The 12,104-nt window shown below is 42.0% G+C and overlaps 1 protein-coding gene across 1 annotated transcript in view; it reads left to right on the forward strand.

Annotated features, from left to right (window-relative positions):
* Nucleotides 1-9,129: 9,129 nt before the first annotated feature.
* LOC122560543 (putative sodium-coupled neutral amino acid transporter 10) overlaps nt 9,130-12,104 on the forward strand; it is an 82,249-nt gene continuing 79,274 nt past the window's right edge. The window contains exon 1 of the mRNA XM_043711277.1: nt 9,130-9,219. Within this exon, the coding sequence (XP_043567212.1) occupies nt 9,130-9,219 (90 nt within the window). The remainder of the gene's footprint in view (nt 9,220-12,104) is intronic.

Below are 12,104 nucleotides of genomic sequence, written 5' to 3' on the forward strand. Positions count from 1 at the left end.
AAGGTCACCCCTCAAGCTCCTATGCTCCAGTGAGAAAAGTCCCAGGCTATCCAGCCTCTCATCATAACCCAAACCCTCCCGTCCTGGTAACATCCTACTAAATCTTTTCTGCGTCCTCTCCAATTTAATAATATCCTTCTGTTAGCAGGGCAAGCAGAACTGTACACAGTACTCCAAAAGTGGTCTCACCAATGTCCTGTACAATAGCAACAACTCAACTCCTACTCAATGCTCTGAGCAATGAAGGCAAGCGCGCCAAATGCCTTCTTTACCACCCCGTCTACTGTGATGCAACTTTACAAACACACGGTCTGCGGACCAAGCAGACGGAATGGTAAATTTCAAGGAGGAGTTGGATAAATTCCCTAGGAAAGGGAAACAAAACTGCAGGGGCTACTGGGAAAGAGAAAAGGAGTGAGAGTCATTGATTACATCATTCAAAAAGCACTTCGAACCAAATGATCTGCTTCTTTTGCAATGTATGATTCCATGGTTCTAAGCATCTTATTCAGTCGGTTACAGTGTCTTTCCTGAGTTCAGTTTTCAGGATGACCTTAGCCATGACCTAGCTGGCTAGGAAGAACCAAAGGAAGTTCTGCAAGGGGACTTCTTTTAACGACAAGACTATTTTTGATCTTGCTTGTGAATATCTACTACATGCATACTGCAGCCTTTGGATTACATTTAGTGAGTGTTACTACCTCAGACATATAGAACTGAATGAAACACACTTTCCGAGTCCATGACCATTAGCTGAGTTGTCTGGATGGCTGGTCTCTGATGCAGAGTAAGGCCAGCAGTGTGGGCTCAGATCCCATACCAGTTGAGGTCATAATGAAGGTCTCACTTTTCCAACCTTGTCCCTCACCTGAGGTGTGCTGACCCTCCGGTTAAAATGCTTTCCAGTTGCCTCTCTCTACACTATGCAGCCCCATGGGACTATGGGGACCTTATCAGGGAAAAGAATAATGTCAGAAGATGCACGGCAACACCACCAAATGCATGCTCCCCTCCACAGCATGTACCATTTTAACTTGAAAATATATTCTTGGCTGCTGGGTCAAAACCTTGGAACTCCTTTTCTAACAGCCCTGTGGATATCCCAACTTCCTAAGGGCTACTGTGGTTCAAGGAGGCAACTCACCACCACCTTCTCCAGGGAAAGGAAGGATGTGCAATCAATGTTGAGCTGTCAGGCAATGCACACACCCCAAGAACAAACAAAACAAAAACCAGCTATTCCAGTTGAAAATTCAACTCTCATTGTAATTCCCCATTAGTACTGAATGATGTAATGTTTCAGATGCCACTCCATGGTTCTTTCTTTTCTGTCTGAAAGTCTGAGGCAATATAAATCCACCCTAATTTCCAAATGACAGCAGCGTAATACAGCAAGTTTCATCCTCAAAGCCTTTGTAGAGGATAAAAATTACTCAAAACCTTTTTGTTGTGAATAACTTTTTAAAAATGTTACTCATTCAATGGGGAGGCAGTAATAGTATCGTTGGATTAGCAATCCAAAACTCCAGGCTAATAGTCTAGGGACATGAGTTTGAATTTCACTATGAAAATCTGGCCGGCTAGGATAAAAAGCTAGTCTAATGGCTACTGTGTAGCCACTATTTAAAACGTATCTGTTTCCCTAATGTCTTTTAGAGAGGGAAATTTGTCATCCTTACCCAGTCTGCTCTACATGTGATTCAAGTCCCCAAGCAACGTGAATGCCTCTTAACTGCCATTTGGGCAATTAGAGATGGGTAATAAATGCTGGTCCACCCAACAATGACCACATCCCATGAATGATGAAATATTAGACCTTGGCTCTGCTATTGCATTGACCTAGATGGTTATATGTTTGAGCCCTGCATACCAGAGTACGTAACTTGTATTCTAGGCTGACACTCCAAAGCAGGATTGAGAATTGCTAAAATGTTCGAACATTTTTACCACAAGGGCCAATGATAACCACCCAAAATTATTGGGAACCCATTGGCTTACCCAATTACATCATCAATGGTGGACTGATGGGCTCGGGTACAACTTTAAACCAGTATATCAGACATCAAACAGCAGTGAATGTCCCATCAGAATGAAGACAAACAATTTAAGCTGCTATACCATTTTAAGGAGATGCAAGGGCATGAAGATTTACACACCACATAAAGCTTTGAAGATGGAAAACTGTTTTGAGAATGAAAATAATAAGACTGGCTGAGGTGTTCGACTTCATAGATAAAGCAAGTCTACAAAACAAGGAAGTTATGACAAATCTTTATGAAACGGGAACTTTGAATGTCCGGTTACTAGAGAGGGCTCAGAAAAGATTTACAGGAATGATATCAGAAATGAAAGCATTCATTTTCGTGAAGGAACTAGAGAAACCATGGTTGTCCACCTAAGGGCAGAGAAGGATAAGTAGAAATTTTATGATGGTGTTCAAAGTCACTTCTGATTGTGTAAATATGGTGAAACTGTTTCTAGCAGCACAAGATCTGGTTACTCGATAACGTAGATTGAAGGTAATTGAGTAAAGAGCCAGAAGCAAAATGAGGGAAAGGTAATTTATAAATTGAGCTGTTATGATCGGGAATGCAATACCTGAAGGGTAGAAGCAGATTCAATAATAAATTCAGGGCAGAATTGGATAAATTTTTGTGTCAAAGTACTCCTTGGGGCTTATCTTAAGACTGCTCTGCTTCTCAGAGTAACTTTGCAAAAACATCTATGCAATCCATCATTGCTATGTCTTAGATTGAACATCCTATCATCAGGAGATGATCTCCTTTGACAATTGGGCCAATTAAATTGGCCATTACCAGTGTGTTGTTGCCACAATAGTTTTATTTCAACTTTCCCAAATCTTTTATGTCACTTTTCAGCCAACCAGGTTCTACTTTTCTTTTCCATTTGGATGAAATCCAAGCCATGACAGTGCCGAGAAGCTTACAGGATTAAATATTAAATTTTATTTTCATTGTTGCATCAACAGAATGTGTGACCAGTTGAATGATGGAGCTAGACAAGTGATGTCAGATCAAACATTTATTATACCCAAAAGAGAAAATGCTGGAAAATCTCAGCAGGCCTGGCAGCATCTGACAGATGCTAAGATTTTCCAGCATTTTCTCTTTTGGTTTCAGATTCCAGCATCCGCAGTAATTTGCTTTTATTTATTATACCCAACATCTGATCTTCAATTCCATTGGCTATGATGGATTTGGATGCGAGAAGCTGTGAATAATTAGCAACCAATCAGATACTTCCCCTTGTGCACCATCATCCAAGAGGTACCTCAACTCTGCCATGTCTCCATTGGTGACTTCATATAAACATATAGATACATTCTTGACTACAACTCCTTACTGGGATGTATGAATCTTTATAAGGTGTTTGTTTACCATTCTTTAGACAACTCACAGAAGAAGTTGCACCTTCTCTAAACTTCTAAGAACATCAAAACATAAAGAATAACTGCAATAGTATTTCTAAAATTTTCATAAGTTCTAATTGGGAGAAAGGCCAATTTTGACGGTATTTGGCAAGAACTTTCAAACGCTGATTGGGAGCAGATGTTTGCAAGTAAAGGGACAGCTGGAAAATGGGAAGCCTTCAAAAATGAGATAACGAGAGTCCAGAGAAACTATATTCCTGTTAGGGTGAAAGGAAAGTCTGGTAGGTATAGGGAATGCTGGATGACTGAAGATATTGAGTGTTTGGTTAAGAAAAAGAAGGAAGCATATGTCAGGTATAGACAGGATAGATCGAGTGAATCCTTATAAGAGTATAAAGGCAGTAGTTGTATACTTAAGAGGGAACTCAGGAGGGCCAAAAGGGGACTTGAGATAGCTTTGGCAAATAGAGTTAAGGAGAATCCAAACAGTTTTTACAAATATATTAACGACAAGAGGGTAACTAGGGCGAGAATAGGACCCCTCAAAGATCAGCAAGGCGGCCTTTGTGTGGAGTCATAGGAGATGGGGGAGATACAAATCAAGTATTTTGCATCAGTGTTTACTGTGGAAAAAGAGATGGAAGACATAGAATATAGGGAAATAGATGGTGAAAATGCCCATATTACAGAGGAGGAAGTGCTGGATGTCTTGAAATGCATAAAAGTGGATAAATCCCCAGGACCTGATCAGGTGTACCCTAGATCTCTGTGGGAAGCAAGGGAAGTGATTGCTGGGCCTCTTACTGAGATATTTGTATCATCAATAGTCACAGGTGAGGTGTCGGAAGGCTGGAGGTTGGCTAACGTAGTGCCACTGTCTAAGAAAGGTGATAAGGGCTAGCCAGGGAACTATAGACCAGTGAGCCTGACATTGGTGGTGGGCAAGTTGTTGGAGGGAATCCTGAGGGACAGGATGTTCATGTATTTGGAAAGGCAAGGACTGATTAGGGATAGTCAACATGGCTTTGTGCGTGGGAAATCATGTCTCACAAACTTGATTGAGTTTTTTGAAGAAGTAACAAAGAGGATTGATGCGGCCAGAGTGGTAGATGTGATCTACACAGACTTCAGTAAAGCGTTCAACAAGGTTCCCCCGGGAGTCTGGTTAGCAAGGTTAGATTTCATGGAATACAGGGAGAGGTAGCCATTTGGATACAGAACTGGCTCAAAGGTAGAATTACAACAGGATCTTGACTAGATGGGCCAATGGGCTGAGAAGTGGCAGATGGAGTTTAATTCAGATAATGCAAGGTGTTGCATTTTGAGAAAGCAAATCTTAGCAGGACTTATACACTTAATGGTAAGGTCCTAAGGAGTGTTGCTGAACAAAGAGACCTTGGAGTACAGGTTCGTAGCTCCTTGAAAGTGGAGTCACAGGTAGATAGGATAGTGAAGAAGGCTCTTGGTATGTTTTCCTTTATTGGTCAGAGTATTGAGTACAGGTGTTGGGAGGTCATGTTGCGGCTGTACAGGACACTGGTCAGGCCACTGTTGGAATATTGCATGCAATTCTGGTCTCCTTCCTATCGGAAAGATGTTGTGAAATTTGAAAGGGTTCAGAAAAGATTTACAATGATGCTGCCAGGGTTGGAGGATTTGAGCTATAGGGAGAGGCTGAATAGGCTGGGGCTATTTTCCTTGGAGTATCAGAGGCTGAGGGATGACCTTATAGAGGTTTATAAAATCATGAGGGCCATGGATAGGATAAATCGACAAAGTTTTTTCCTTGGGTTGGGGGAGTCCAGAACTAGAGATCATAGGTTTATGGTGAGAGGGGAAAGATATAAAAGAGACCTAAAGGGCAAAGTTTTGATGCAGAGGGTGGTATGTGTGTGGAATGAGCTGCCAGAGGAAATGGCGGAGGCTGGTACAATTGCAATATTTAAAAGGCATTTGGATGGGTATTTGAATAGGAAGAGTTTGGAGGGATGTGGGCCGGGTGCTGGCAGGTGGGACTAGATTGGGTTGGGATATGTGGTCGGCAGGGACGGGTTGGATCAAAGTGTGTGTTTCCATGCTGTACATCTCTATGACTCTATGACTCTACATACTGCTGATTTTGTATAAGCCTCTGGTCAGACCTCATTTGGAATATTGTGAGTAGTTTGCTGCCCATTTCTGAGGTAGAAGATAGTCCAGAGGAGGTTTACAACAAGCATCCCAGGGATGAAGAGCTTGTCATTTGAGGACCGGTTGAGGACGCTCGGTTTAAACTCAATGGAGTTGAGAAGGACGAGGGGGATCTGATTAAAGCCTACAGAATACTGAAAGATCGGGATAGACTGGATGTGGAGAAGATGTTTCCATTAGTCGGAGAAACTAAGACCCACAGACGCAGCCTCAGAATGAAAGAATGATCCTTTAGAACTGAGATGAGGAAGAGTCCTTCAAACAGAGGGTGGTGAATCTGTGGAACTCATTGCTACAGAAGGCTGTGGAGGCCAAGTCATTGACTGTATTTAAGACAAAGATAGATATGTTCTTGATTAGTAAATGGATCAAGGATGACGGGAAGAAAGCATGAGCATGGGGTTGAGAAATATATTAGCCATGATCAAATGGCAGAGCAGACTCGATGGACCAAATGGCCGAATCTGCTCCTCTATCTTACTCGGCTCCTATGGTCCAGTCAGAGAATAAAACCTCTCAGTCTATACTATTGAGCTACTTCAGAATTTTGTGTTTCAAAGGGATTGCAACCTGGATCTTGAGTGTCCTGACATGTCTTAATATCAGTCCAGTACTTTACAATGCAAACTGTATATCTTCGCAGTATTTAACTTTGATTTCACGGTGACCTGAAGATATCACCGCAAACATTTCCCAATTGAAATGCATCAAAGCGGGAAGGATGGGGCTGGGGCAGAAATTAAATGTTGCTACGGAAATTAAATGGGAATAGTCACTGCTAGCTTCTTTTGTTCTCCATGTGGATGGGCAATTTCACAGTGAGAGTTTCCGATATCTGTCCAGTCATCTGCAATGGGTTCATAACATTAGGTGACCCAAGAGGGGATTTGTTTCATTTCACAATCTGAATGGCTTAGAAAATAAGGTTTTCATAAGGACCCTGGTTTGATTGCAAGTCTCCACTGAATTCATTAATCTTTAATATACTAAGAGGAATATGTTGGGTCATTCAACAAGCTGTAACTTTTTAATAGGTTTGTATTATGGAAATAGGAGCATAAAAGGTGGATATTCACATCAAATCAGTGATTTCTAATCAATTTCCATCTTCAGGGACAGGATCTACAATAGGTAAGCTTGCAAAAGAGCAAGAATTAATTGACAACTTTCTTTAGTATTCCATGTTTAACTGTGCATTCACGGATTCATCAGATGTTGCTGTCAGTTTTACACAGTAATGATCTCAAACAATGGCACGGTTGCCATTATCACAACTGTGACATGTGAGCCATAACTGTATACTGTGTATAAAATAGTTCAGCTCACAACATTCTAGAGATTTTGCACTGTAGGTGGCACTATGAACACAGCAAGACAGACAATAAGTACCACATTTATGAGTTTAAAACAACTTTAAAGAGAAGGCTGTTAATCATAACTCAAAGTCAGTTGTAAACAAAAGAAGTAGAGAGTAGTTTTAAAAAGAGCATGAAAACTTATACCTGGAAAATGACAGAAATATGTTAAACAAGACTGCTTTAAATAGCACCAGTGTGGTATTGGGTTCTGGGTTACCCCCATTGACAGTTTATAAGTGGGGTACATTGCTGTAATCAGCCCTCCTTTCTATGCTGGGTCTGAGGGCGTGATGAATCTTAACAAGAAGAGGCATATGTCTTGCATGACAAGAGGCAAGTTATTCCATGATAGCAGTTAGTGCAAGTTGTATTAAACAGTTAGACATAATTATAAACTCTATTGGGGCTCTTGTGATGCAGTGGTAGTGTCCCTTCCTCTGAAGCAGAAGCTCTGTTTTAAAATCCTACCTTTACCAGAGATGTGTCATTACACCGCTGAATGGGTTGATTAAGAATATCTACAAGGACCTTTAGGCGCCAGGACTGATACAGGATCTCACATCAGACTGCCTCATTCATCACCCAAAGACAGTGTGAAAGCATCAGGTTAGACGGAGCTGTTGGCAATGCTAGTGTTAACTCTATCAGAATCATTCTACAACTCTGTGCTCTTTCTATAACATTCGCCATCCCAGATGGAACTGTTCAGGAGCTTTGCTGCTGTGGGATGTCAGGAAACAAGGAGCAATTCCAATCGGCTCAGCAATGGGACGCGATCCACTCGACCTATCAACCAGTCACAAAATCATAATTTCACCCAAGGCCCAACCACTCACCACATTGAGGCAGTTTGATGATTCCCAACCTGAATGTGATAATATTTCACAACATCTTTCTCCACCGCTCCTCCCCCACCCCACCCCACCCTACCCTACCCTACCCTTTGTCTCCTCTCCCATATTATTCAGTACCCATTCTTCCTTCCCTCTTCATTCCCTCACTCTCTTGTCTTCCTGATTCTACCCCATCTTACGTCCATCCCTGCCATCCTAACCCTTCTCTCACAATTGTCTCATGCTTTAGCATCTTTGCATATTCCCCGGTCTTACCCCATCTCCTGCTCTCACCACCCCGCCGCCCCCCCCCTTTCTTCTTATTCCATTTATTCTGCAGTTTCAGCCAGGATTCAGTTAGTGCTACTCTGCATCTGACTCTGGTGGTTGGGCTATGCTGATGCTCCAGTGTGCTACTTGGAATTATAGAATTCCTACATTATGGAAGCAAGCCATTTAGCCCCTCAGGTTTACACCAAAGAGCAGCCCACTCAGTTCCACCCCCTGCCTTGCTCCTGTAACCCTGCATTTCCCATGGCTAATCCACTGAGCCTGCACATCTCTAGAGTGTGGGAAGAAACCAGAACACCCAGAGAAAACCCACAGGGAGAACAGATAAACTCCACACAGAAAGTCGTCTGAGGGTGGAATCAAACCCAGGTCCTTGGAGCCACTGTGCCATTGAGGGAATGCAGAGCTCCTGGAAATGTGCCTTTGAGATGACACATTAAACCACAGCCTCATTTGATTTCTCAAGTCGACAGGAAATATTCAATAGTGCTACTTCAAAAATGAATAAGGCTTTTCTTCCAATTGTCCAGGGCAAGGCTTATCACTCAATGAAGATTCCTAGGAAGCAGATTATCCATACTTTCACATTGTCAATTGTGGGAGTTAGCGGTGTTGATATTTCCAGTTGCATTTTCTGTATTACAACAGTGACGACAAAAGCATTGACGTGACTGTAAAGTAGTTTGGTATCCCAAGGTTGGGAAAGTCGCTATATTAAGACTTTCTTAGTGGAAGCAGAAGACCCTTGGGGTATTTAAGGAACAAATGGATGCTGCCACATATCGGATCTGAATAGTATCATTAAGATGGACCAAATGGCAAGTCCTATTGTGGGCTAGAAATCGACAAACTGTTCACCGTACATCCATGTTTCTCCTGAGCTATTACTAATCGAACAAGAATTGGGGAGGAGTTCAATGCAAATATTTAAGCAAACAGGAAACAATGTTAAATTGTGAGTAGCATTGAGTAATATCATGGTATAGAGCAGTCACGTGCATGAGTAATATTCAGCAGTCAAATCTTCTTCAGCTGGCCAGTTTTCAAGTGATAGGAGTGCACCGGAATGTTTGTGAAGGAGCCACGTTTAACTATTGCTGTTGTGAACAGCTTTGTTGGAGTATCTCTGTTGACACTGCCATTCTGTTTTCAACAGGTAATTACTATCCAGATTAAATTTTGATTCAAACAAGCCCAGACAGTGCAATTAACTCGTAAGGTAAATGCTGGTAGCAATACCTGTTCATCTCGATGGTTTGGAGGGATTTTAAATTCACTTCACATCTTGGCTCAGAGTTCTCTTAGCAGTAGGAAGCTCAGAATAACAGAGGGATCTTGGGTGATTGTCTACAAATCCCTGAAGGGTGACAGGTCAGGTTAAGCAGCACAGTGGCTCCGTGGTTAGCACTGATGCCTCACAGCGCCAGAGACCTAGGTTTGATTCCAGCCTCAGTTGACTGTCTGTATGGACTTTGCACATTCTCCCTGTGTCTGCGTGGGTTTCCTCCCACAATCCAAAGATTAGGTCAATTGGCCAGACTAAATTGCCCATAGTGTTCAGGGATGTATCGGCTGGGTGCATTAGTCAGAGGTAAATGTAGAATAATAGGGTAGGGGAATGGGTCTGGGTAGGTTACTATTTGGAGGATTAGTTTGGACTTGTTGGTCCAAATTACCTGTTTCCACACTGAAGAGGGCATATGGGATACTTGCTTTTATCAATCGTGGCAGAAATTATATGAACGTGGAGATCATGTTGGAGCTGTACAGACTTTGGCTAGGCTACAGCTGGATAACTGTGTGCAGTTCTAGTCACTACATTATAGGAAGGATGTGATTGCACTGGATGGGGTGCAGAGGAGATTCACCAGGATGTTGCCTATGGATAGAGCAGTTTAGCTTTGAAGAGAGGCTGGATAAGCTCAGGTTATTTTGTTCAAAGCAGAGAAGCATGAGAGGGAACCTGACTGAGGTGTGTAGGATTATGAGGGGCATGGACAGGATGCATAAAATGCAGCTGATCCCCTTAGCTGGAGGGATCAATAACAAGGCGGTAAAATTTTAAGTAGAAGGGATATGAGGAAAATATTTTTCGCCTAAGGGGATGGATCTGGAATGATCTGCTGGAATGGTATATGAGGTGGAAAACATCACAACCTTTTAAAAAGCATTTGAATGAGCACTTGAAGTGTTAAAGCATTCAAGATTAGGGGTCAAATGCTGGTTAAAGTGGGACTCATGTAGAATTAGAGTGCAGACTGGATGGGTTGAAGGGCCTCTTCTGTACTGTGTAATGATTGTACTTTTTCAACACGTCTTTTATCCTTTTCCTCCCTCTTCTATTGTTTCCTGCCAGGTTTATGTTACTTTAGTTAAATGTGGTGTAGCAACAATTTCAGAAATAGGTTTTTGAGACCTGCGACGGCATGCCTGAGATATGTTTGGAACCATTTGGCTTTTGGCACTTGGCGTGAATTATTTGGCACTTGGCTTGATTAGTACTGACAGCTTCCTCCTGACTACCATCACACATCAACAGTCAGATCCCAGTTAATATGAAATTCCACCTCTGTTACGTACTGAAGGTCCTGATGTTCCAGCTACAAATGGGATATTAAACTAAGCATCAACCCTCACTGTTTGCCTCTCCCCATGAATTTGGTAACATCGGCCAATTTTGTAATTTTATTTTGTGTTCCAATAATCAAATAATTTATTTGAAATAGAAGACTTATTAAGCTGTGCTACTTTGAAAACATAAGATGTTGCAGATCAAAACAAACTGCTTGTTGTTAAAGAATTTGGGTGTTGTTTCACAGCCAAATATTTTTGAATTGATGTCCACGTTATGCTGTATGAAAATTTGCCTGCATACAACAGCAATGAGATGAGTGACTACAGTTTGCTGGCATTGGTTGAGGGGTAATCCTTAGACCAGGATCTTTTCTATGTTTCTTTGAGCTGTACAGTGAGATCATTGACATCCAGAACACCACAGTTTAACACCTCTTGGTACAGTCTCTGCATTAAACGTACTGTATTTAGGTGAGGTTAACACAGGTAGCTTTAATCAGCTCCTATTGCAATTTGCTTCATGTCATGAAAGAGGAAATGCATCTTTGACATTGTAGTAATCCTCAATTTTAGAGCTTTACACTGACCATAATTTCTGGGCAGTAATTTGCAATCTTACTAAAGAAAGGTATTGCGCAGTGATTTTGCATGGGCCATGTCACAGGCACTGAGTCATCACATACATTTCTAAAAATACAGCAATTACTTTAATGGAGCCTGGGAATGTTTAGCAGGTTAGGTAACATTTTTCAAAAGATCATTGACCTGTTGCCTTCTTCTCCACATAGAGACTGCTTGGCGTGCTGAATCTTTCCACCAAGTTTCTGTTTTTATTGTCACATATAGACAGGGTGGTTAAAAAGGCATTTGGCACACGCACCTTCATTGGTCTGTCCTTTGAGAATTGGAGTTGGAATGTCAGGTTGAGGTTGTACTGGCTGTTGGTGAGGTCTTATCTGGAATTCTGTGTTCAGAACTGGTTGATCAGTTATAGGAAGATATTATTAAGCTGGAGAGGGTTCAGAAGAGATTTACTGGGTATGGAAGGTTTAAGTTCTATAGAAAGGCTGGATAGGCTGGCACCTTTTTCACTGGAGCATAGGAGGTTGAGAGGCGACTTTATAGAGGTTTTTTAAGAGTCATAGAGTCATAGAGATGTACAGCATGGAAACAGACCCTTCGGTCCAACCCATCCATGCCGACCAGATATCCCAACCCAATCTAGTCCCACCTGCCAGCACCCGGCCCATATCCCTCCAAACCCTTCTTATTCATATACCCATTCAAATGCCTCTTAAATGTTGCAATTGTACCAGTCTCCACCACATCCTCTGGCAGCTCATTCCATACACATACCACCCTCTGCGTGAAAAGGTTGCCCCTTAGGTCTCTTTTATATCTTTCCCCTCTCACCCTAAACCTATGCCCTCTAGTTCTGGACTCCCCGACCCCAGGGAAAAGACTTTG

Source organism: Chiloscyllium plagiosum, chromosome 21 (genome assembly GCF_004010195.1).
Source record: "Chiloscyllium plagiosum isolate BGI_BamShark_2017 chromosome 21, ASM401019v2, whole genome shotgun sequence".
Lineage (NCBI taxonomy): Eukaryota > Metazoa > Chordata > Chondrichthyes > Orectolobiformes > Hemiscylliidae > Chiloscyllium > Chiloscyllium plagiosum.